Source organism: Physcomitrium patens, chromosome 20 (assembly GCF_059467195.1).
Source record: "Physcomitrium patens ecotype Gransden chromosome 20, ASM5946719v1, whole genome shotgun sequence".
Taxonomy (NCBI): Eukaryota; Viridiplantae; Streptophyta; class Bryopsida; order Funariales; family Funariaceae; genus Physcomitrium; species Physcomitrium patens.
The window spans coordinates 10,090,534-10,116,777 of NC_143429.1; the positions used below are offsets into that span (position 1 = coordinate 10,090,534).

Sequence of the window (26,244 nt, forward strand, 5' to 3'; positions counted from 1 at the left end):
GAGGACCAGTTGTCAACCTGGGTTGAAATCAGATCCTAAGGCTCAAAACTTTGCACCTACGGCGACTCTAGGCTTTTTTGGATGATTGAACAATGGGATTTGAGAGTAGACTTGATAGGGTTTCTATGAACATTAGTTTGAGATGATTTGGATTTTTAATAACTTTGTAAGAGCTTTACAAAGTCAAGGTTGTTTTGGATGATTTGGATTTTTGTGAAATAAAATAGGATTGACATTTTGAGCAATTTTTGGAGTTTTATAGGAGATCTACAAGTGAAATTTTGTAGATTGGTGGATATAGTTGTCCTAATGTATGTTGTAAATTTAAGATCAATCAAATGATTAGATCAAAGTGTATAAAAGTTTCTAAGGGTTGAGGTCTCAGAAATTGGAGTTTGAAGATTAGTGAGTATTCTTAAGATCTTTAGTGATTTATTAATTGGATTAAAGTGATTTTTTTTTGTATTGAGACTAGACTTGATTTCCAATAGTTTAAATGAATTTTGGGAGAAAATCAATAGTTCAAATGGAAGATATTGGCACTAGAAGTTCAAAATTTAAATTGGAGTAGGAGGCCGACCAACACCCAAGCAATTTTTAGAATTTTTCTTCTATTTGGTAAGTGCGATTACCTTCAAATTTGTTATATTTTTTTTTAACTAAGATATTGAGAGATGTATAAACTTTTAAGGAAGATCAATAATTTAATCAATAGATATTGGGATTCTAATCTACCTTAGAGTTGATTTGAGTTGATTAGGTTTTGGTTAGGATTTGGTTTAGGATTTAGGATTTGTCTAGGATTTGATTTAAGCTTTAAGATTTAGGATTTGTTTAGGATTTGATTCAGGATTTAGGATTTTTTTAGGCTTTGATTTGGAGTTTAGGATTTGTCTAGGGTTTAGTTTAGGATTTAGGATTTGTCTATAGTTTGATTTACAATTTAGGATTTGACTAGGATTTGATTTAGGATTTAAGATTTATGTAGGATTTGATTTGGAGTTTAGAATTTATTTAGGATTTGATTTAGAATTTAGTTAGGATTATACCTACGATTTAATTAAGATCTATTAAGATTACAATTAGGATTAAAGTAGGACTTGGTTAAGATTTATTTAAGATTTATTTAATATTTCTTTATGATTTTTTCATATTTCTTTTGTAATTTCATTAAGATTTCTTTTGGATTTGATTAAAGTTTAATTATCATTATTAAGATTTAATTGGAGTTTATTTAGGATTCTATTAGAATTGTTAGGATCTTGTTGTTGTAATTTTCTTTCTACTTTCCACAGCCAAAAGTCTAGTGCATTCTCAAACAAGACTTCATATAATATGATATTGCAACGCACAATTAGACCTAGTTTTTAATGCATCATTAGATCTTTGACAAATCATTGTTTCTTTATTCATCTCTTATAAGTTAGTAAAAAAAATACAACATTGATAGTCTAAATGCAAGCTTTAATAAAGTAGTGGTAGAACTATATATTTTTTTAATTCTCTCATTTGAATTTTGTTATTTTTTTACATATACTAATATAATTATCCATTGCTTTGTTTGAAGTCCTTCTATTTATCTTTATTGCATAGTAAAGTTTCTTATTTACAACGTATACTTATATATTATACTTGGCTTTCTAAATCACACTCTTCTCTCTTTTGCTATATCACTAGAGTTTGTTCTACATAGGATTTGTTTTTCTTGTGCTAACTTCATAAAAATTTACAAGTTGTATCTTTTTGGGCATAGTTATGTTTTGGTATTCCAATCCAACACAACCGCAAAAAGAGTTTATTTGCAATGAGATAAAAGATGAGTTTATAAGAAGCAATTGTCAAGCATCCATTAAAATTTATGATAATTGAATGACTATCTTATCTTGTTATATGGTTATTTAAAACAAGATAATAGAAGAGTTGGACCTTGCAAATGAAGTACCTCTATCATAACCATGATGCCTTGTCAAATATGCCAAGCCATCAGTTTGTTACTTGTTTTTCTATCATCAATCTTAAGTTTTTTAAAAAGATAAAGAGTTGTATACGACCTAGGCACATCACATCCCTATATTTTTTTTAGTTAATAACAAGAAATAAATCATTACTAAGAAAGTATACTTTTCAGAATTGCACTTACAAAAATTTAAGTTGAATAAGCATACACGAAAACAAGCGTTAGTAGGTGGCATTCCTACAAGCAATTTTTAATACAAATATAATAAAGACAAATGTATTCTACTTGTTTGTTACCAATTCACAAGCCTTCAAGATTGCTTGGTTTTTTTTTTTTTTTTTTTTTTTTATATTTTTCATAGATTTGATGTATAAAATAAACAAGCTCAAACTCCCATTCTTTAATATTGTAGAGAATTATATGTCTTTTAAAAACCTTTACAAATTCTTATGCATTTCTTAGTTCTAAGCTTAAGACAATGTCATATTATGTGAAAATTAACCTAAAAATATATTGGGCATTTGATTATGGAAGGATTTAATCTTATCTTGAAGTTGGATTTATAGTCCAAAATCAATGCATAAGGTGTTTAGAAACATCTTCTTTGTAATCTTCAATAACCTAAACAAGCTTCCAATTATACTAAGTATCTCTTATTAACCTTAGAAAAAGATTTTTCTAAGATTTTTAATTGATAAGATTTAAAATTTATTTTTTATATATATATTTTTATAATTTTTAATCTAATACTTGAAAACAAGTATACAAAAATCAATAAGTAATTTTAATGATTTTTGTATATTGAAAAAATTTCAAAATATAAATTCTTTTTATTCTAAAAAAATTAGAGTTACCTCAAAACAACCTTAATTTTGCAAAGTTTCTAAAAAGTCATTACAAATTTAAATAACCTAAAATCAATATTAAAAGAAGTCTATTTTAGTTGACTCCTACAAACTATTCTCCAATCAATAAAATAATCTTATAACTACTGTAGGTACATAGTTTTGTGCCTTGGAATTTAATTTCAATCTAATTTCATAATTGATCCTTTTTAAGTATCAACATTTATATTAAGGATATTTATATTAGAAGCTATTTTTTGCTTCTATAAAAATATCTATGATAATAGTTTTATAAACCTATTATTATAAATATATATATATATATATATATTATAATTATTATCTAAATAATATAAATAAATAGAAGTAGGTAAAAATAGATTAATTTTATAGTAACTTATAGAAAAGCTTTTTAAAAGCTTCTTAAAAGCTTCATAGATATTTTTTTGAGTTTATATATGTTTATAGTTGATTGATAGGTTAAAAATTTGGTCAAAAAATTAATCATGTCCTATACATGTTAATAGCTTACAGAAAAAGCTAATTATATGGCATCCATATAAAAAACTTGCCTTGCAAGTTAAGATATGTCTCATGCAAAGTCAACATTTTTTGAAGGTCTTATAAAATATCGTCACATAGTTCTTAGGTAGGTAGTATATATAGAGGTAAGAATAAAGCTTTTTTCACTCTTGTCAATTCTTTTTTTGCTTCTAGTCTAATTTCAAGAAGTCTCTAGTTTTTTTGTCTTTTGGCAATAGCCATTCTAATTTTGTTTTAATATACATACTTCTTTACTTCTATTTTGTCATAATTTTTTGAAAAAATAACACTTATTTATTTACTTTCATCAAGTTCTTTTTCTAAATAGATTGACAAAAATACACTTATAATATTAGATTTTTTTTATAAAAAAAATTAAAAATAGATTATTTATTTTTTTATAAAAAATAAGCATATTAGAAGTTGTAGAGTATCCTCTTCTAAATTGATATTATTTTTAATATTTTTTTTTATTTATCTTAAGTAATATTAGACATCTCTTTTTCTCTAAGTATTATTATGGTAGAGCTTCTTGAAATGAAGAATGTAATAGTAAAAATGCAAGAAAAATTAAAAGAGTTAATCCTTGCAATGCTTCAATTCAATTTACCACCACAAGGAGAAACAAGAATGATAGAAAGTGAAAATATAGAAATGATTGGAGTTGCTTCAATATTTGTATCAAATCACGTCCTTTCTCCTATGATAGAATACCATTCAAGTACTAAAAAACTAAGAATTTTTTTACTTGAGAAATTTGGTGGTACAAGATCAAACTTTCAAAGATTCATCAATCAAGTATAATTAGCAATTGAACTTCAAGTCCAAAGTTATCCAACTCCAAGATCATAAGTCAGGTTTATTAGAATATTACTTTTTAGATTTCTATTATCATGGTTTTTATCTTTTTTTGAACAACATGATTCAATATTGGATATTTACAAGCTTTCTTATCAAATTTTTGATATACATATAGAAATTATGATGAAATTTGTGTTGCAACAAATAAAATCCATATTTTGTAACAAAAAAATTATTCTGTAATATTATATGCTTCATAATTTTGATAACTTATAATTGATATCAAGTAGAATGATGTTGCACTTATTAATCAATTTTTTTATAAATTATAATATGAAGTAAAAAAATTGATGTCTAATTTATTTGATCCTCAAGCAGTGAGTCAAACAATTGATTTTGTTATAAAGTGTGACAATTGAGTTTTTAAATTTTGATCTAAGAATTATATAAGTAGGCCTCAACATTATTACAATTCAATGGCAACACTAACATCTTTTCAGCACATATCTTTGAAAATAAAGGATATACAAATTGATGTAGTAACTTTCAAACTTCTTACTAAATAAAAAAAGACTTGTTGTTATGAAAAAGGATTATATTTATATTGTGGAAAATCAAAGCACACTATTCAATATTATTCAAAAAAGTAATGCAATCATAAATTAAGAAGTGTGATTGTAAAAGAAGACAATATGTCAAAAAATAAGTTTATCTAAATATAATAGGAATTGTGCAACTAGAACCTTGTACTACATCTAATGAAGGTCATATTCTCTCTTCAAAATTCTTTCTTTATTTTACAATAGATATTAGTTTAGGACCTAAATATTACAAAGTCTTTTTCTTATTAGATTTAGGAGCTTCAACTTATTTTTTAGATGAAGAGTTTGTTAAAAGGTATGATATACCTTTAGTAAAGAAAATGAAACAAGTTCATGTAGAAGTCATAGATAGTCGTCTATTGTCTTTTGGAGATATTGTTCATAAAAATAATTCTTCTAAAAGTAATAATTAATGGTCGTGGTAGCTTTTTGGTATTTAATAATATTAGATTTTTTTCTAATTCAATCATTTTAGGTTTATTATAGTTAAAAAAATACAATCCTTGAATAAATTAGATTTTTTATAGTCTTGATTTTTTTAAAAGTATGACTAAGAGTGTAATTAATCAAATAAAAAGTCACAAATTGATACAATTCTTATTTATAATTTTTGTGTAATTGTAGCATTAAGAAGATGGAGAATCAATAGCGAGCAGATTCAACTCAATAGCCATTATTTGTTGACTTATCGAACAAGATATTTCAATTATCACAATCTTTAAGATGATATAATAGAAATGAAGACCTTTAAGAACAACATGTTCTTCTTCAAATAGATGGCAAGATACATTATGTTTTATATTACAACCTGTGAAGATAGTTTTGATGTTTGGTGATTTTATTGGAGGTAGGAATAGTTCCTGATGGTATTATAAATGTTTTGTTTGAAAGAAGTTCTGAAGGTCTCAAAAATAATCAAATAATAGGGTGGTCTTTTCATCCTAGAATGGAACATTATCAATGGTTGAAACGACCTTTCAACTATCTTTAAAGTAAATAAAGATTAGAATACATGGCAAATACAATTTGTTACATTTTAGAGTTCTTCAGCATGTGATTATTATTTATTATGGAACTCATTCCTATAAGGAGAGATAATTTTACAAACATAAATTTATTTTAATTATTAATTAAATAATATGAATAAGTAGAACTAAGTAAAAATAGATTAATTTCATAATAATTTATAAGAAAGCTTCATCGATACTATTTTAACTTTACATATATTTATAGTTGATTGATAGATTAAAAACTTGATCAATAAGCTAACTATGTGCCACACATGTTAATAGCTTGCAAAACAAGCTAACCAAATGGCGTCCATATAAAAAACTTGCCTTACAAGTTAAGATAGGAGTTATGCAAAGTCGTCACATTTTTGGAGGTCCTTAGGTAGATAGTATATATAGAGGCAAGAGTGAAGCCTTCTTCACTCTTGTCAATTTTTTTCTTGTTTTTAGTCTAGTTTCAAGAATCTCTAGTTTTCTTGTCTTTTGGCAATAGTTATTCCATTTTTTTTTAATATATACACTTCTTTATTTTTATTTTGTCATACTTCTTTCAGAAAGTCTTACTTCTTTATTTGCTTTTATCTAGTTCTTACCCTTGACACCTACCTTATTTTGTCTTGATTATGGTACTACAAAATAATTAGAAGCCATTTATATAAAAATAAATAAAATTAATAATTATTATTTTTTACTAATTCTTATCTATTATCTATATTTTTATTTTTTAATTATATTTTGAAATAAAATATTCTATAATATAATACTTTTATCTCTCTTTTGTTCAATAGCCATGTTACAATAAAATACCATCTTCTTTCTCAAATCTTGATGTCAACCTTCCAATGTTAATAGCTCATTATTTAATTGTTCACTTGTTTTTAAAATTTGTATAAATTTTAGAAAATAATTCAACTATTAGCATATACAAAAATTATTTCAAACTAATTAGCATTATATTACATGCTATTTTGTTTAAAAATACACCAAGCACTTAGCCGTGGAAGGTAAACTTGTATTTTTTACCTAACAAAGAAATTCTAAAGAAATCTTATGTAAAATTTTAAAAATATTAAATAAATTTTAATTAACTTCTAAAGATATTTTAGTTAAAGCCTAAATAAATCTTAGCTAAATCTTAATAAAACATCAAAGATATTTTAATCAAATTTTAAATTAATATTAACCAAACCTTAACAAATTCTAATGAAATCTTAATCAAATCCTAAAAAGTCTAATCAAGCTTTTATAGAAATTTTAAAATCTTTGAATTTTTGAATTTCTTTAAGTTTTCTTTATGATTACTTTTTTTAAAAAAAAATTAAAAAATAGAAAAATTTTAGGATTTCTATAGGATTTCTTTTAATATTCTTTTTGATTTTGTTTGATGTTTTTATAAATTATCTAATGATTCTTTTAGGATTCTTTAAGTTTTTTTAAGATTTGACTATAATTATTAATATTCAATTAAGATTTATTTAGACTTTTATTATGATTTTTAGGTTCTTTCTTAGTTGCAAATATAATTTACCTTCCACAATCAGATGCCTAGCGCATTTCCAAGTTAAGATTTATACAATACAACAATGCTATGCATACTAACTACAACCAAAATCCTCTATATCAAAAGAAGTTGATGAAGCAAGCCATGGTAGAATTACTTATTCAAGAATCAAAATGTATCAGAGTCTTTTTAATGAAAGAGACAAGGGAGAGGCGAATTGAATTGCAGAATAAGCTTTCTATGTCTTCTATAATGAAAAATTTGTCAATATTTGAAATTGTCAACATAAAGGTCAAAGTTGAGCAAAGTTGTGTTATTTGTGGGCTTGACACCAAGCCAAAAATTGTCCCAAGAAATCCACAATACTTCCAATTTCTTAAAGAAGACAAAAAAAAAAAAAAAAAAAAAAAAAAAAACATTGTACAAGCTTGTTTTTAGAAATAATAGAATCTCTACAGGATGTTTGTAAGAATGGCCATTGTGGGTTTCATTTGCTGGCTGCTGACTTAATAGAGTACATAGATCAAAATTAATAAGATCTGTGATATTATATGACAGTGGAGCTCCGCAAAAACAATGAGCTTTATGTTTTTCATCTAGGTAGGATCAACAAGTCCACCACAACCAAGGTAATTCTCAATTAATTTAATCTAATTGCTAAATGAACAACATTGGTTTTTGCGCTACCTTGCATGAGATCAATGACAACCTTGATTTATTAGAAATTCAGTAATGCCTTAAAAACCAAGTCCAATTGTATATTTTTGTTGGATTGAATTCATTTGATGTTAAGATTTGCATTTTAGTCGGGGACAGAACATGCTAATTGCATCTATAAGATGCAGGAATCTAACATTATATTGAGTGCACTAACCTGATTTTTAACACACAATTGGTTTTATCAAAACTAAGGATGAATTTTCCAGCCTGGTTGGAAGAATTTGATCTCCAACACTTCAAATGCTGCAATGGATAGCAATTTTGGTTTATCAAACTATGTGTGAGTTAATATGGTGGGCAACAAACTGTAGGCTTGAAGCCAACATAGTGCACTAAATTTGTATGGCTTTGTGTGGGTTTTTTAAAAAAATTAGCATGGTATTGTTGCAACACTGCATTTGTAAATTGCACTCTGTTTGGATGAAAGAATAACAAAAGTTGGGTGAGAAAATAGCAAGAGCTTTAAATTTTTAAATTAATTAAATTAAATTAATAGCTTTAAATAATAATAAGCTATTTACCTTTTGTATTAAAATTGATCTAAAAAATGCTGAAAGAATTCAAAATTACCAAAACAAAAAATTCTTTTTAAAATAAAAATATTCCCATAAAATGTAAACAATTAATCCATATATGTGCTAAAAAAATCTAAGCAATAAATAGTAAAGATTATTTGATAATATTTTACCTTTGAAAGTTGAAAATTTAGGTTTTTATTTTGATATAATTTTATGTCAGAAGACGTACATGATTTTTGATAGTAAATTTGGAGTGAGTTCTATGATGAGAATTGACGCTATTTATATTTTATTTTTCCTTCTAATTTTGATATTTTTTGAAACCAGTACAATGCTCTATGTTAAACTTTGATAAAGCCAAGTTACAATATTGAGCACAACAAGGTTTTCATTTCAATGAATATGCATAGCAAATTTAAATCGTACAAAACAACTTACTAATTTTATTAAAAGAGTGTTTACAAACATGCTTAACATTTCATGTTCCACTTTTTTACGAATGTTTGTTTGCTATAATGGTAAAAACTATAACTTTAAAAAATAAAATAAGATGGACCTGTGTGGTAATATTTTGAAAATCCATGTATCCAAAATTCACTAAGAATAAAGCTGAAAGATGGTCCAGTCCAAGTCTTCAGTTCAGGACCTCAAAGGAAAACCTAACATGCACATTCATTAAAAAATAAATAAATAAAGGAGAGCTAGGTTACAAAAGAAAATGTGGAGACATCCCCCTGTTTTGGGGAACTTGGGAGTTTCAATGTTGATGGATTTCTTTTTTCTTTTTTCCTTCTATTATCATTAGTTCATGAATTCATGTTGAGGAATTTTTATATATATATATATATATATATATACGTGAATTTTAATTTGAACTTTCATATTGGAATTCATGTCAAAATCATTATAAAAAAAAATAACTCATTGTGAGTATTTGTAAGTGTCTTCATTGATTGCTCAACAAGATGATGGAAGCGGATGTGCGTCGAAACAACCTGCTCAAGGAAAAGGTCGCAGTGCTTGAATTCAAAATCAATAAGCTCGGTTTGTACCCATCACCCATTTTGATGAATCACATCCACATGATTGCAGAAAACTAATAATAATAACAATAATAATAGTGATATTTTATTAATTGAAAATATGGGGCCCATTGTCACAACAAATATACATAATACTCTTCATAAAATACTTGTCACCTTTAAAACTACATTACATAGGGCAGGACTTGTAGAAGCTGTAGTGAAGTTCATGACCAGTTTTGTTTTCACAAAATTTCAAAATTCTTAGAAAGGCAGGAGGAATCATCAAATCATTTATTTTTCCATGATTAAATAAATAATGGCGTACATGGACCACCTACAATTTAATTGTTTTGCAGGTATTGCTGGAAGAGCATACTATGAGGCCTCCAAAATCAAGCTCCGGAGAAACCGGTATCTCATCCGGGCAGCCCGAACCCAAAACATGTTGTTACATTCAGCTTTGTTTATTCTTGAGCAAAAGGAGATGGTCTCACGGAAGGAGGCGAGCAACTTGATTGGCATCCGGAAGCAAGCTTCAGATCTACGCATCAAATTTGACTCTCTTCGAAAGAAATCCATCACTAACCAAATCCATGTAACAACAATAGTAGATATATTAATAATGATAATGATGTTGAGTATTTCCATGCTCACCACCAAAAATATCTGCTAGAGTTCAATTTCTCCACTTATTCATAAATGTAATTGTGTCTCCTTGCTTCTTTTTTAAAAAGAAGCATTTTACTATTACATCTTTGCTTAAGAAAATAACAAAGGAGAAAGTGGTGAGACAAAGTGCGGTTGGATTTGTGCAGCTTGCAAAGCAAATAACAGATACAAGAGCAACAGAGATACAGTGTGCAGATGTGTTGGATCCCAATACACCTCCATTGATCACCATCCGCTGGCTTGACATTCGCTTGGAGGCCATCTTCCGCAAAACCAAAAACACCCATGTCCTTGAAAAACACTATGAGAGCCTCCTAATCCCCATGCGAGAAGAACATACCCTCTACAACTTTCAGGCAAGCCTTTTCATTCCCATTTTCAATAGTTTCTACTCAAGCTTAATTTCCAAACTAATAATAATAATAATAATAAACTAAACAAAAAAAAAATTAAAAATGTAGTTATCATGTTTTTGAACATATTGGATTGAAAAATGTGTTCTCTGTCTTTGTATGCATGCTTCAGTTAGAAAGTTTGACCAACATCATTGCCCTTAAAAATAACCATATAATGCAATTAAAGATGGTAATGTGTGATGGCATCAAATCACGAGACCAAGCCAAGGCTGAACTTGAGGATGTAGGTAAAAGTCCTTCCCATTGTTCTTTTTTTGCTCCTCAAAATTTTGTATAATCCAGTCTATGTTGTGGCTATCCCTCCATAGTTTAAACTGCTTACCAAAGAATCACCCTGAAGTTATTTCTTTCACTCCTTTGCTCTTTCTGAACATTTTATCCTTAATTTGTCTTCCCACGGTTTGGTGCACTGAGAGATTAGTCAAATTTACAAGCATTTTGGAACCAAATCTTTGTGATTTGAGTATTATGACTCCAGCCATTGTTGACTTTGTCATGTGCAGCTTTTGTCAACTTTATTTCCAGGTGGAAGGCCTGTAAGTTGCCAGTTCTAAGAATCAGTCAATGAACTCTACTGTGATTTGCTAATTGCTATACACAACTAAGTTTGTGGTTCATTTCTGCAATGATTTGATTGAACAAATGAATTCATTTAGGGATACTCATGTATGCTGTTCACTGACATGGTTGGATGGAAAAATTGGGGATTTGTGTATGTGTATATTCACGCAGGTGGGCATGTCCAAGGCAGAGCAAATCAAGCTGAATGGGCTAATAGTGAACTTGAAAGAGGTGATGGAGGTTGACACCATGAGGGCCATGTACCAACAACTCCTCTTCCAACAAAAACAGATCCTATACTTGGAGCAAGTGAAGGCAGAGCTCATTCTGACCTTGCAGAAATTAAGGAATGAGGCTCCTATTCCAGCCACTCACAAAGTTTGTCTGTAACCCACACTCCCACTTCCATGTCACCAAAGACTGTGTATGCATGTACATATATTGACATATAAAGAAAACCACAGACGCAGATGGAGAGAGTGGTTCTACTGGGGTCTACACTTATTTGTCTCCTTTTTTTTAGTTTTCTTTTACTTTTGTTACTTTGTGTGTGTTTCCAATTTGTGCATGTTATCTGGCATGTCAGAGGAGGAGCACATTCCGTCTGGAAGAAGTTGGGGGCATTGCTGCAAGTGTGAAAGAGTCCATGCAGAGGCTCACAGTGCAAACAGCACAGAAGGACACATTCCCACTGGAGCTGTTGGTGGAGGGCACCCACAAGCTCATTAGCTTGATCCACCAACGCACAGCTGACATGGTGAGTGCACCAACAAGGCATCACACAACAAACAAAAAAACCAAAACCAACTCTGAACTTTGATGCTTTAGTGAGGCTTGATGGTTGAGCTCCACCAAAGCCTTGAGTCTGTAAATGAGATTGACCAAAAATTATGTTTAAAAAAGAAGAATCAAGATACTTTTTGTAACATTTAATGGATGAATTGGGTAAATTACAGGAGGAGATGGAGACAAATGCAGTCCCTGAGAAGCTTGTACTTGCAGAAACTGAATCCAAACTAGTGTTCTTGTTGAAGGTCAGTGCCCATATTTCATACCACTGATGAATAATGAATCAGATAAATAGAGAATCATATATATATATATATATATATATATATTTCACACACCAGTGACAAAAAAAAACATCTGAACTAATGTTTCTTCTCATCATACTTAGGCAATCAATCAAATGCAATGCATAAAAAGACATCCACTGGGTTTTAACCAATCATATATGCAGAAGATTGCAATGCTTCTGTGTCATCTTGGATGCATATTATCACATGCAGGACAATTTCATGTTTTGGTGGAAAATGGCATTGAAAATTATACATTTTAGAAGTTCTAATACTGTTACAACATGGAGAGAAATTTACTTTTGCCAGTTGGAGATTTTTGAGTGTGCATAAAAGAAACTTTTAAAATACCAACAAGTTTACATTGAAATGTGTGTGCTGTGCAGGGACTTGACAGGAAAGTAAAATTTCTAGAATCAATGAAGGCAAAACAAATAGCAAAAGCTGTGAAACCATCAACCTCAATGGGTTGATCTTTTCCTTTTATAACTTGGACTACAATCCTTGAAACCTCAATGTTTCCCACTACTGTGTCTTTGTTCCACAAGAAATAGCATTACATGAGTTATTTCTACACATTTTTCAAATATTGCCTGGCAAAGATTCATGTGGTGTATGAAAATAAAGTTACATGTCACTTTGCTATGTAAGGAGTTCAAAAGAATCATGTTGTATGACACAAAATATGGGAGTGGGGTAGTAGATTATTAAAGCAGTATTTTGTTGATTTGCTTAAATGTGTGAAGCCTGGTTTGTATTTACAATTTAACTAAGTTACATGAGTTACAAAAAATTAAAATAAGTACATTAGTTACACACACACACACACACATATATATATATATATATATATATAGTAGTTGAGTTGGCTACATGAAAAAAATCTTTCTATCACAATGTATATGGGTGTAAGCCAATTTCCCACATCATTCTATAAAGCACAATGTTTGCTTATTCTTCTTAAAACACTTTGTGCCAAATGAATAACATTACTAATAAAAAAATAAGATATAAAAAATAAAGATATGGATAAAAAAAAAAATTGAAAATTTTGGGCAGAAAAGACCATAATAATAAAAATAAAAATAAATCCTAAAGAATATATCTGTAGTAAATTGAGTGTGACATTACATAGTATAAAATTTAATAACATTAAATAAAAATAGAAGCTCATCATCTAGCAAACAATTTTTTTTAAAATGATTGATTTCATTTAGAGAAAAATCCAATTAATATTTTTTTTTACTCATGCATTAAATGCTTCGAAAAATTTATGAAATATGCTACAAAGATTGATGAATTTATTGGATTCAATTTTATCACTTAAAAATAATTTTGTTATTTATAAAATATATATAATTATTTTTCATTCTAAATCTCACTTTTATTCAAAAAATATATTTTTGGAATATGATCTCAACAATAAAACCAAAATAAAAGAATGTGATGTATCTCTTGCAAAGTGGACATCACAAATATAATTAGAGTCTAGAAGGCTTGGCTCTTGGTATCAATCTTAGGTGTTGAATCTCTCTTACTTTTTTGATTATCTATTGAGACAATTAATTGAAATGAGAATTTTCTTGGAATAATATCACAACAATAAAATAAAAATAAAAGAACATGATGTGTCTCTTCCAAAGTGGAAAATACAAAATATAGTTAGTGTCTATAAGGTTTAGCTCTTAGTATAAATCTTATATGTTGAATATCTTTCTACTTTTATATGTTAATAAGACACTTAATTAAAGTGAAATTAGTTATTAATTTTGGATGAATTTATAAATCGATACACAAATTAAAAATACATATAATGCCATTAGAATGGATGTATGCACAAACATCACTATCTTTAATATATAAGATAGATAATCTTTTATCACTTAAATACTGAAAAATGTTAAATAATAAGAAGTGAATACTAGGTGAGTATCAATGTTTTATTACAATATTTTTTTTATATATAATGTAGGACGGGTTTGAGTTCTTTTATCCAATTTTTTTTTTGATTGAAAGGGTGTTCAATTACTTTAGAACATAAAAACGGAATTAAGCTTCAGGAATTTGAAGTAGCTGAGAAGAATTGTTTTTCTTTTTTAAACATAAATCTCTGATTGTTCTGCATATATGAACACACATTTATGACACACATTTTCAATCAACTTTTGAAAATTGATTCAAACATATCATTACATATGTATAAATAAATTAATGTTGTTAAATTAGTGTAAAAAGAATGTGGGAAAAAATTGGTGGAGGCCACCAACATAATTAGAACAAGTCTATCACAACATAATTGATTGATAAATAGATGGGTGGATCGATTTGATAGGTTAATCTAATAAAACTCTTAAGAAAAAAATGAAGCAAAGCAGCTTCCAAGGCTCTCAAAACTACACTCCTCAAAACCCTTGTCCATGCTTTTACTTTTACATGAAAAAACATAGCATAAGTTTCAAACTCATGCTTAGAGCACTAACAACTATTATGGAACTACTAACATGTAGACAAGGACGACATTGAAAGAATAACATAGTCAGATTTTCTGATAGTGGCTTGTATCAGAAAACACAAACTATGTTGTGTTTTATTCCTTCACTTGTTTCTTTTGATTTGTATGATATGAAGAGTAAACAAAGGAAATAAACTTGAAAGAGTCAAGGTCAAAAGAGGATTAGAATGCACATTAAGCTGGAGGGACAAGGGGAACCTGAGAGGGTCAGGGCCTTCAGGAATATAGGGCACCAATTCCACAAAAGCTACAGGGGTGTGTTGGCCTGGGGCTTTGTGGAGCTCCAAGGGGCCCTTGTACTGCCTTTCACTTACTCCCACTGTACCTCATGGCCTTGCACCCCTTAATTCTGCAACCCATCCTTGTACTGATCTGCATCAGATGCTGCACCCAGTAATTGAAACCCCATTTCTATCAGTCCTGAACAAGCTCCAGGGTCAGACTCTTTGGATGTTCCACATTGCCACTGCTTGCTAGCTCACAGTGTGTACTTGGTGTGCTTCCAGTAATGCACAGTTTTTTAGACCTTTAAGGGAGCCCTGTACATTTTTCTGAACTCCTCATCCTGAATGTCTTGGAGACCATTACTTTTTAGTGGCGTGCGGACTGCCAAATACAAATGGAAAACTGCATCCATGCTAAATGTTGTCCCATCTAAGCATTAACTCAAGCATCCCTATGAGATACTACAGTTGTAATACTGCCTACATCTCTGACATATCTGAACTCTTTACACATTGAAGTGGTGAAACTTGTTTGCATCTTTGACCACGATGTCTTGTTAAGTCACCTTGAAGATGGACTTTGTTGCTGTATGACGATCTGCAGTGTGTGGAGTCTGCAATGAGCAGTCAGGCAAGTTTTGCAGTTGTCACATCAATCTCTTAACTCATGGTGTTGCTGACGCTTTGCCCTGTAACTGGTTCGATGGAACGAGTCCAGACAAACTTTCTTGTGCAGAACAATCATCCCCAGACTCCAAGAGAAGATGAATCACTGAATACCAGTCATCCTGAGCAGAATTATTAACTTCAAGTTTTGTAATGCCAGTCCTGATTCCATGTGTTTCTAAAATTTGACTTTCTCTCCCAAACTACTGCAGCTATGTTGTGATGTGCATAGAAAATCCTGCATAGAAACCAACACGATGGACAAGCCCCCGAGTGGATGGACTTCGTTCAAGGCTCAGGTTGTCCGAGAAGAGGGAGGAAACGAAAGTCTGTTGAAATGGGTAAATTTTGACGTCACATTAGCTTGCATTGTAAGTTGCATTACGTTCTCTCCTCTCTGCGTCATTTTCGTCGCAATTACAAGTTTAGATTTCCTTCTATGTATTGTCGATGTATTCAAAAAGAATGTATCCTCAAAAATGGTGTTAGCCTGAAGGTGATATCCGTAAACCCAAGAATTAAGATGGATATAAAGAAAGAGGGTTATTCGCAGGATGAAATGCCATAAAACTCATAAGCTCAATCAATCTTTTTGTAAGATACGCTATACGGGCTACAGTAAAGCCTCAACCAGTTATCAAGTTGTCCAGAAATGCAGAGGTTCAGTTACTTGGCATGAACCAGAACCTGCAGAGAAAAGCACCCTCGGGGACCCTTGATCTACACACACGCAGTTCATATAACGACAGCAACAACGATCATAAAAAAAATTTAAAACTGCAGAGTTTTACTGGTGGCAGGACAAAACCTTTACAACTTCTGAACTAAGGCCATATACAATTACAAAAGTCGAAAACATTACAATAGTGCTGCAAAAGGTGTTATTGGTCACAAATTGCAACCATTCTGCACACCTGGCGCTTGAGCATCATCGATTGAGGACAAAAATCAACTCGTATTACTGTATACTCCTCTCAAATATACTCATCCAGCATAGTAAAAAGAAAGAACTAAATAAACTTGAATGGCCGTTATCAAATGTTTTTGACACTTTAGTGACGAAGTAGTCCTGCCTGTCCTGCTTCAGTAGCAGAGGATTTCATCCCTGTAGCTAACCAAAACTACGATTTGGTGTGGTCTACAGCTTTGGCTGCCTACCATTGATGACTAAATCTGACAAACAAGACATTGCTTGGAAGGCGATAAAGGACGGTTTTCTTCTCGGGGTGTGGCGCATCATTGATTTGAGGTCATCACACCTATGTAAAAATCACAACCACCACCACTTAAGCCTGCACATGAAGTAACTGAGGTGTCCGGTCATCTTATTGAATATTAAACAACCTGATTTTCTCAACTCAAGTTGTGTCAAGTTAAGGTTGGACATTGAGTCGAAAAATATCTAAGCAGTAGTAAATGACCCAAAACACTTATTCCTCAGTCATGAAACCCAAGACTCCACAGATTCCAAACAAGTGACTTTCAGAGTTCCAAAAACGCAATGGAAAGAGATATACATCCCCACAAGTGCTTTTCTATTGTACTTTGCCAGCAGAAAAAACTAAAGCAAGACTTCGTAACATCCGGCTATTGAAATACTCAGGAATGGGTGGGCACCAATTAGCTAACACGGATTGAGCGAGAATCATGCCAACCTTGAAACCAATCACCGTCTTTTTGGTCTTTTCTTTTCCTGCTCCTCGGCTTTGACTTTTCCTCTGGTCCTGGTCATGGCAACTTCAGGCACTTCATCCTTTTTCACAGCCTTCGTTGAAGTTTTGCCAACGTTGAGGTCAATTTTCTTCGGCGACGCAACAGTACTGGAATCCTTCTCTTTTTCTTTGCTGGTAGGCTTCGTGTTCCTGCCACTGCTTTTTCTGTTGTCCGATGGCTTAATGGGCAACTTCTTCTGGCTAGACACTTTGGCCGCTGTCGAACTCTCTTGTTTCTTACCATCGGGTGACTTCCGAGTGGATCTGGTAGTGGGAGTAGATTCATTGACCTCGCTAATGGGAACTTCCACTTTCTTTGAACTTTTCATCTCGTTAGTGGCTTTCGCGCTCAGCTCTGGAGCTTTCCTCTTCCGTGTAGATGAGACAGGAGTAGTTTCATCAACCTTTTTTGAGCTTCTTACTGTGGCTTTAGCAATTGTCTCGGGAGAGCTGCCCTTGTCTGTAATGTCCTCCTTGACCATGCCACTTGACCCTCCCGTCTTTCCCTGCGACTGACATTCATACCATTAGCTCTAGTATTGTGTAGTAACTTACCGAGCAAAGTTCTTCAATACATCAGTGCAACACTAGAATAATAGGTTGCCATATCCAGATGGGCTAGAGAAGTTAAGAGGAAAAAGCATAGACATCAGAAGAATGCTGATACCTGGATAACGGTGGGACCTGTCCATGGCGCCCATTTGCCACCATCCCATTGCAAGGACGGCCTCAAGTCCCACGTCTTCACAATTTGTGTGTCATTTTCCCCTGGAAAATAGACGGTAACCTTGGTCTCATCAAGGTCGTTTAGTTCAGTAATTGTTCCTTCCCACCACCTGATAGCAAGCACATCCATAAAGTACAAATGAATCCATACACCCAAGTAATACTCAAAATCCATTTGAAATTGACGAGAAGCAGTTATGAATGTAAATATCAGCACCTTTAAGATATGTAGACATATCACATAGAATGTACATCAAATAGGACAATCACCTAGATCCAGTTGCCACGACATTTGTAACGAAAGTATTAATCCTTACCCATCCTGAACAAACGCGTCGACGTAGTCACCCACGGCCCAAGTCTGAGATCCTAATGCTACACGACGCCGCTTTTTAGAGCCTGCTTCTCTTACAGAGCTGTACGGATGTAGAGGACGCACTTGTCTCCGCGGACCAGAAGATGGCCCAGTAGCCTTGAAAGGAAACCATTCTTCGACTTTACCAACGCCTACATGATGCGAACCACTTACTGAGCATGTGATAAGAAAGAGTAATAGTATAATGACCTATCCGTCATAACATAATTTCCTTTAAATTAAAAAGTACCTAAGAATACAAGTATCTAATTACTGAGTTTGAAGAAGCAGAGATCTTTTTCTTAATAAAAGAATCAGAATAATTTACCATCGTCATCCAGGATTTCATCATAAACTACGCATGCTTGAGTTTTAGTCGCCGTTAAGATTTTTCCCGAGAACCAACCACCGCGCAGTCCTTCTTCATCAGTCATGACCTACATGCAAGGCCATCCTCATCAACAGCTTTTCAACATCCCACTGAAGACATGATACAACTTCCACAATATCAAAACAGTAGTCATCCAATGAACAAAACCTTCACACACCATCACATCCAATAGGCTATGACCAGAGAAATGTTTCTTACCTCCACTGCTGAGCCTTTTGCAATACGTTCAGATTGTTGATTAGTGTCTACATCAGCTCGAGCATCTAATAAATCTTCATGGTGTTCCTTTTTCTTGGTCAACGGTGCTGGCTGACTATTGTCCTTTTGCGTCATGAGATGCTGGACTCCACCTTTAGACTTGCCTTCATCAGTGTCTTTTCCTTTAACAGGTCCAATTTTCTTCTTGCCAATTTTATCCTTCAACGCTTTAACTGATGATTTTTTCGACGAAGCTGCTGCCAGCTTGGCCATCTTTGATTTAGGCAAAACTGATGATGTCTTGGTCGCCTTTGTTTTAGGTGAAGCTGATACCGTCTTCAGCTTTTTTGCAGACTTTGTTTTACGTGAAGTTTTGATCTTTTTTGCACTGCGTCCAATACCTTTGTTATCTGTTCCCTTCACTGCATCTGCTTCGCGCAACCGTGGACCCTCAGCACCACCAGATTGCGTCAACGGGTTGGCCAAAGCCAGGACTGTACCCGCCTGTGTGGCAGCTTCAGAGGCCATTTCAGCGGCTTTAACAACGGATGCCAGCATTTCTGACTTCGGACTCCTAGTTGACGTAGATTTTCCCTTCCCCTTACTTGGCGAAGCAGAGGATTTCCCGTTCGAAGCAATCTGCATTTCCGCCTTTCATAATCAAACACATGTCTCCTTCTCTAACTAAAGCAGGAACACAGCTTTATGCGAATAGTAATACTGTAATAAAAAGCACACAGTTCTTTCAATTCGAAAACGACGTCACTCCGCAAGCGATTCATCCCTGTCCATTCTATATTATGTACTTCCAAATTCATTCACTACTAGCGGCAGGAGGCATGCAACAGTCCGAGTAGCAAAGTTTTCCATACACTACTAAGCCTAGTGAAAACCTACACCTTTCAGGTGAATCGGAGCACTTAGCACTTCTCGGACAAGTGCTGCGACCTACCTGACCTCCACCTTGCCAATAAGCCTTAATGGACACGTTCGCGATAGCTTTTGCAGCCTCGACAGCGGCCTTCGCGACTGAAGCAGCAGCCGCAACAGTGGCAGCCACAGACGCTATTTGAGCCTCCCTAGCAATTCCTCTCTCTGAGTGATCCTTGGTTCGGATCTGAGCCCAAGTTATATGGCTTTGAGCAAGAGCTGAAGCGGCAGTTGTCATTGCATCATGAGCAGTAATCTGCGCTGCGCGAAGTTGTCTGTCTGTATCATCCTCAAGAATCACAGCGTTCTCAGATGCATCTCGACGCAAGTTAAGATTCACCTTCACAGATGTCATCAGATCAGTTGCAATCCCACCGCGGCCAGAAGACTTTTCACCGGCCTCTTGCGGTGCTGCTTCCTTATCAGAGGACTTCCTCTTTTTCGAAGAAGATGGATCTCCGAGATCTGAATGGCCTATAAAAGGATATCCAAGATCAGATACATTTAGAGGTCAGACCTAAACATAAACTCTAAGAATGAAAAGGAAACCCTGATACCGACATGTTCCATATGCAGTGAACTAAGTGACTTTCATCATGTGAACGTAGAGAAGTGACCCGACATAATGCTCAGCAACTTTTAGCAGGTGCTGTAAGGGACGCAATAATTTCAGGCTCACCTTCACAGATTTCAGGACATGCAGACTTCAATAGATCCTCGCCAGGTTTATCACCCTTCCTGAAACAAATAAAAATATATCATCACAACCTATACGGGTCGCATAAAGCATAAGTAAACCGTACGGATATATGATACGTATCTTCAGTAGAACGCTATTATATCAAAATATCTAAAGTGGAAAACAATATCGTGGATGGATAGATTTGCTCAATGACTACTCAGGTATTGAGGATATGAGATTCATTGAGTATAATCTAACCTATTCATTCCTAAAGCGAAAAGGGTAAAATACATCGTCTACACATCACTCAAAGATTTGAAGTCGAGAGATGGGTAAGCACTCTTACCGCAAAATCCCCATCACAAGGATTTGGGCTTGCAATTGGGCCCGGTTCGCATCATTGAATAATGATTCAGGGGCAGAAGATGAAACAAGATCCACTTTAGCGCTGGAGATATCTTTCAAGTTCTCGGATGGTCCCTTGTCACCATCGGTATCATTCTCATCTCCTAGAACAGAAATACTTTCTTTTCTCTCAGTGTCCACATGCTCCGAAGTTCCTGTTTCTTGTTGATCTGCATCCTTCGTAACCCAACCGCCATCCTGTGCTGAACATGCACCAGGGGCTATAGTAGGAACATCCAAACAGGCCTCTCCACTAGATCCGTCACCTGAAACTGCTGTCACATCCACTGCCACGTTTCCTGTAACGTTTTCTACAAGCTGCTGGTGAACATCTACTCCCACATCCCCCTCCCTAGAAGCATCCAAATCCGCCACGAGTTGGCCATTTTCAACCTCAACTGAGGTCGTAGCATGCTTGTCAATGATTTCAGCTTGCTCCAATGCCGCAGTGCCTTCACCAAACTCTTCAATCATTTCCGTATCTCCTCCCAAAAGTGCTTCATCCTGCTCTGTCATTAGCGCATCACTCGCTGGTACCGTAAGATTGACATCCATTTCGCAAGTCTCTCTATTTAAGTCAACTAATCCATATTCAGAATGGACTACCGGAATGATATCTTGAGAATTTTTCTCATTTTCTGGAACCACACTTGCATTAATAGACCCCCTTCCCACCTCCGCAAAAGACTCCAGACCCCCTTGTTCAAAAACCTCCAATTCCTTGCTGTTTACATTACTACGACCTTCAATATATGGGAAATCATCTTCCTGCTCATCGACATTGCATTTATAATCCCCACCCTCCACAACCTCTATTTCCATGGTTTCCTGTGTTTGCACCACCATTGTGATCTCAGTAAACTCAGGTTGAATCTTATGGGCTTCTCCTTCATCGCTCCCCTCCATGTGATCCCCATAAAGCCTTAAACAATCCATCTCACCAAAAAAATCTTCCCGACAAGCAGAATTCGGAAGAAATTCAAAAGTTCCCTCACATTGCCCGTGAATGTGGTGACTCTTCAACCCCCAAATCACGCTTCATACGCTATCCACCATTCTTGTTAAAGCTCCAAGTGCGCGAACTGCTTTTCTCTGTCCAATCGTTGACAGAGACTTCGATGAGTAAGCTGTAGGCGTCCATCAAATTCTACCACAATGATGATCGTAACTAAACCATTTAACTTCCAAACATGGTCAATCAAATAGCGAACCATATACCGGCCCCAATAACCCAGCTTACGAGTTTATGAATGCGAGGTTGTGTGCAACTTCACGAATCGTTCTCCCACTGACATCGTCCAAAGTTTCTACCCAACGGCAACACTGACGCGATCAACGGTACCTAATCGAAAGCAATGATGTCCTTCAGTCATTGCGTCTGACTGCAGTGTCTGATTAAATAAACAGAATATCTGAGAGTACTCAGCAAAGGCCAAGTATTCTTCTTTACTCAAAAATACTGAGTCCCAAGTGCTTCGAGGCTAGTCATGGTACGATGCCCTACTCAAGAAATCAACCAATTTCCCCAAAGCAAAAACCAATGTCACGAAACTAACACTCCTCCGAACCGGTAGATGAGAAATAAGCAATACACGCGATTCTCTAAGTTGAAAAAAACTCGCTACAAGGAACACACCCTAAAATTAAAATCCCAAAAAAATAAATAAATCAAATTGCGAAAAAAAAAAAAAAAAAAAAAAAAAAAAACCCTGCACGACCGTCCCAAGGGTATGCTTGCCATCCAAAGAAAAGGAAACGATGAGCTAAAATGGACAACTCGACACATCCCAAACATAGGCACTACCAAAATCAGCGAAAACTATACACACCCATGAACAGCAACAACCAAGAAAAGAAGCTGGAGTGGCGGAACCGCAAGGAACGAGGCGTGAGGGAGCTCCAAGACAAGGGACGTACGAAGGAAGCACTACCTGGTTGGGCAGATAATCGCGCAAAATATAAGAGAGCAACAACACGCGGGGAGCGCAGACGGCGATGAAGAGCCAGGGCTGCAGCGACGATGGCAGCCAGAGGCGGGGTGGCTATGGAGTGAGTGGGTGTGGCGATGGCAGAGGAGGAGGAGAAGGAAGGCAGGCAGGAAGGGAGGAGAGAGAAGAGGGAGGGCTGGGCTGGGCTGGGCTGGGTGGCAGTGGACGTTGTCTGCGTCGACTTCGACCCGGGCTTCAAGTCGAAGAACTTACGTAAGTTACTAGTAGTCACTTCCCCCCACCCACCTACTTACTTACTCACTCACTCTCACACACACACTCTCTCTCTCTCTCTCTCTCTCTCGGTCTCTCTCTTACTAGTGCGTAATTGGTGCCTTTCGCTGAGGGCCGGTTTGAATTGTACCCTCCCCGCTCATGCTGACAGTGTCAATACTCATGGTCTCTCTGGGGAATTGGGGCTCATTGATAATTCTATTCAATCCCCTCCTCCTCCTCCTCATCCTCCTCCACCATGCTCCCAGGGTACTCTTCTCGTTCCCCATCCCTACACAACTCTACACTCCACTGCCCCCCCACTTCCTGCTCTTCAGCATTCCCCTCATCACTGTGTGCTTTACTCCGCGCGCGCGCTTACGCACACACCTACATTGATGTACCCTTGTTGTGTGCATTTCTACTCGTTCCTTCTTCATTCCTTCTGTGCGACCAATTCTCTCCCTATTTAATATGATTGTTGTCAGAGTTCAGTGTGTAATTAGAGGGCATTGATTCATCTCACTGAGTGCATCATGTCTCGTCCTCAATCATATCTTTGTTTTAGTATCAATGTTTGACTTGGCTGAAAGAATATAAAATACTTTTAAAAAAGTAAAAGTAAAGGTAAAATTTGGATTAAATTATTAGAATCCAGGTTATAACACTGTGTGGGAAATAGAAAATGTATAAAGTACACATTAACGAAACGGTTTGTTTTGCTTAACATATGCCACCTTATCAACCGTACTTGGCACCACAAATTGCATTTAGTTATTAAATTATAACTAATGTCTTACATGATGTGCAAGTAAACTCAATATTACATCATGTTTTGTATAATTAAAGGATTGTTTGTTAATAAAGAATAAATATAGGAATATTAAAAAAAACAAAAACAAACGAACAAGTAACAAAAGAAAACTAATCAAGACAATTTGGTAAAATTTTGAAAATCAACTTAAGTATCATTATACAATTTAGATAAATTTAAATCAAACAAGTAAGTCAAGTAGAAGGCAACTCAAGAAAGCATTAAAATGAATAGATTCTAAATTCATTATTTTTTCACAAAAAGGTTATGTAACAACTATATATTTTTTATAATATTATTGGTATTAAAAAAATTTACAAAATATAAATGCTTGTTTTTATAAAAGTTCATAATATTCAATAAATTTTCAATTACAGATGTGTGTAGAAAGTCTTGGATCATTAAAGGTAGCTGCAATCTAAAATAATATCATGATATAAATTCTATAGAAGTAATAAATATTTAAAAAAGAATATTTACTTTTTGATATGTGTTAAGATGTTTTTTTTTTGTTAATATCTATCTTACAAGCACACAACAATAAATATAATATTTTGATATATTAAAATTACAAATAAAAATGATAATACAATAAGATATTTTAAGATTGTAGGAGGTTATTACATTATATGTCTCTATGTATGTGAGTATATATATATATATATATATACACACACACACACATACATATATAAAGCTTGAAACATCTTTAGTAATCAAAGAAAATATGCCAAGGAATTTAATAACTATTGTGTAAAAAATAAGAAATAAAAATTTACTTCTCCAATTCATTAAAATTTTCCAAGAAAATTGCTAGGCAGTAAAGCTAATATTGGTTTTTTTTTTATCATAAATGGATTTTACTTATTTTTAGTGCCTAGAGTGTTCTTGTTTGTATAAAAATGCATTCAGTATTGATTGATAACATGTGAAGACGTGTTTTATTTTTCCATTTTTATACTATGAATGATTTTGAAACTACTAAGTAAAAACATGGTATTATAATGCATGATAAATAGTAAAATAATAATACCAAGCAAGTATAATTAAACCAACTTTTGAGGTACTACCAACCTAAGATCTCAGGTATGTTTAAATCTTACACTTAATTATAAGCAAATTAAGTGATGGTATTTTGAGGATATAATTTTATAATGTGTTTGATGATGATTAAAAAAATATTAATATTGATTGGAAAATGGATTTGCAGTTTTATTTCATGTGTAAGATTAGTCACAAACAGTAATCAATAAACATTAGAAATATAATTAATATTATTTTAACAATAATTTGAGTAAATTAAATTGCACCTTTCATAAAAAGAGAATAGGTTAATGCATATATATATATATATATATATATACATATTTATTTATATATTATTTATATTATATATATAAAAATAAAATACTATCAAAGAATTATTACTATATTAATAATTTGCAACATATTAATAATATATCAAATTTTATGAAAATATATAAATAGTGTTGGGGCAACACTTACAAAAAGTTGATTTATTTATTTTTATCCAGTATATATATATATATATATATATTTATGTATTTATTTTTAATTTGATAGTTAACAACTTTACTTAATCCTTTTTCATTCAAACTAAATTTACATTTTAAATAATCTAGATATTTTGATTTAAATATACCTTTATTGAAGATTAAAAAAAGAATAAACCAATGCTAATTGCTATAGAACTAGGATTTTATTTATTTTATTTTTATTTATCACTTTTACAATGGGCCTAAAAAATTAAATCTCTTTGTAATGTAATAATCTTGATGATGGTTAAATCAATATCTACTACATCTAACCACAGTACATAAGCAATTAAAAAATTACACATTGCAAAAACTACACAATGAATTACACAAGTTACACCAGCGTTGCTTTTATTTCTATATCTATTTATTTATTTTGGTTGAGTCAGTACAAATTGTGACAGAGATTCACATGACAACGCAGCAAGTGTTACAATTATTATATTCTAGAAACAAAGAAAATAAGCCAAAACTGCTTTGCATTATTGAAAATGACGTGGCATCCTCGTGATGGAAAGCATTCACATCGGCAAATGCCTTCAACATGGATCAAGTTTCACAAACGAAGAACTAAAACCCATCTCCCCCCCCCCCAATGCCATGTGTCAATTCCCAATAGGGTAACCGA

At 33.2% G+C, this 26,244-nt stretch overlaps 2 protein-coding genes across 14 annotated transcripts; one reads left to right on the top strand and one right to left on the bottom strand.

The window, feature by feature from the left end:
• The first annotated feature begins 6,658 nt into the window (after nucleotides 1–6,658).
• LOC112273170 (uncharacterized) lies at nucleotides 6,659–12,889 on the top strand. Of its 6 annotated transcripts, XM_073529282.2 has the most exons (12): nucleotides 7,122–7,406; nucleotides 7,818–7,888; nucleotides 8,172–8,272; nucleotides 9,463–9,541; nucleotides 9,879–10,117; nucleotides 10,338–10,547; nucleotides 10,717–10,830; nucleotides 11,111–11,143; nucleotides 11,340–11,546; nucleotides 11,755–11,925; nucleotides 12,125–12,202; nucleotides 12,631–12,889. In XM_073529282.2, exons 3-12 carry the CDS (start codon nucleotides 8,270–8,272, stop codon nucleotides 12,715–12,717), a joined length of 1,221 nt encoding a protein of 406 aa, XP_073385383.1. In that variant the 5' UTR covers nucleotides 7,122–7,406; nucleotides 7,818–7,888; nucleotides 8,172–8,269; the 3' UTR covers nucleotides 12,718–12,889. The 6 variants fall into 6 exon arrangements, with proteins under 6 accessions (XP_073385382.1, XP_073385383.1, XP_090101432.1 ...); XM_073529281.2 differs by lacking the exon at nucleotides 8,172–8,272 and adding an exon at nucleotides 6,659–6,762 and having other exon boundaries at nucleotides 7,258–7,888; XM_090245306.1 differs by having other exon boundaries at nucleotides 7,122–7,888; nucleotides 8,172–9,259.
• A 3,566-nt stretch (nucleotides 12,890–16,455) lies between these two features.
• On the bottom strand, nucleotides 16,456–23,305 carry LOC112273075 (uncharacterized). Of its 8 annotated transcripts, none has more exons than XM_090245496.1 (11): nucleotides 22,977–23,183; nucleotides 22,286–22,387; nucleotides 20,987–22,137; nucleotides 20,638–20,696; nucleotides 19,981–20,432; nucleotides 19,029–19,667; nucleotides 18,768–18,876; nucleotides 18,402–18,591; nucleotides 18,026–18,194; nucleotides 17,302–17,864; nucleotides 16,456–16,905 (listed from the first exon to the last, which is right to left on the bottom strand). In XM_090245496.1, exons 3-10 carry the CDS (start codon nucleotides 21,979–21,981, stop codon nucleotides 17,313–17,315), a joined length of 3,165 nt encoding a protein of 1,054 aa, XP_090101622.1. In that variant the 5' UTR covers nucleotides 21,982–22,137; nucleotides 22,286–22,387; nucleotides 22,977–23,183; the 3' UTR covers nucleotides 16,456–16,905; nucleotides 17,302–17,312. The 8 variants fall into 8 exon arrangements, with proteins under 8 accessions (XP_090101622.1, XP_090101619.1, XP_090101620.1 ...); XM_090245493.1 differs by having other exon boundaries at nucleotides 16,456–16,938; nucleotides 17,302–17,870; nucleotides 22,977–23,125; XM_090245494.1 differs by lacking the exon at nucleotides 22,286–22,387 and having other exon boundaries at nucleotides 22,977–23,305.
• Between the last annotated feature and the right edge of the window lie 2,939 nt (nucleotides 23,306–26,244).

Excerpts from the sequence above, each read along its gene's own strand:
- LOC112273170 (XM_073529281.2), top strand. The coding sequence starts at position 7,811 with ATGACAGTGGAGCTCCGCAAAAACAATGAGCTTTATGTTTTTCATCTA. Across the intron at positions 7,889-9,462 it reads ACAAGTCCACCACAACCAAG|ATGATGGAAGCGGATGTGCG; the intron begins GTAATTCTCAAT and ends TTGCTCAACAAG. Across the intron at positions 11,144-11,339 it reads TATTTCCAGGTGGAAGGCCT|GTGGGCATGTCCAAGGCAGA; the intron begins GTAAGTTGCCAG and ends ATATTCACGCAG.
- LOC112273075 (XM_024501430.3), bottom strand. The coding sequence starts at position 21,981 with ATGGATTGTTTAAGGCTTTATGGGGATCACATGGAGGGGAGCGATGAA. Across the intron at positions 20,433-20,637 it reads ATGTCCTGAAATCTGTGAAG|GCCATTCAGATCTCGGAGAT; the intron begins GTGAGCCTGAAA and ends ATCCTTTTATAG. Across the intron at positions 19,668-19,980 it reads ATTGGCAAGGTGGAGGTCAG|ATTGCTTCGAACGGGAAATC; the intron begins GTAGGTCGCAGC and ends GCGGAAATGCAG.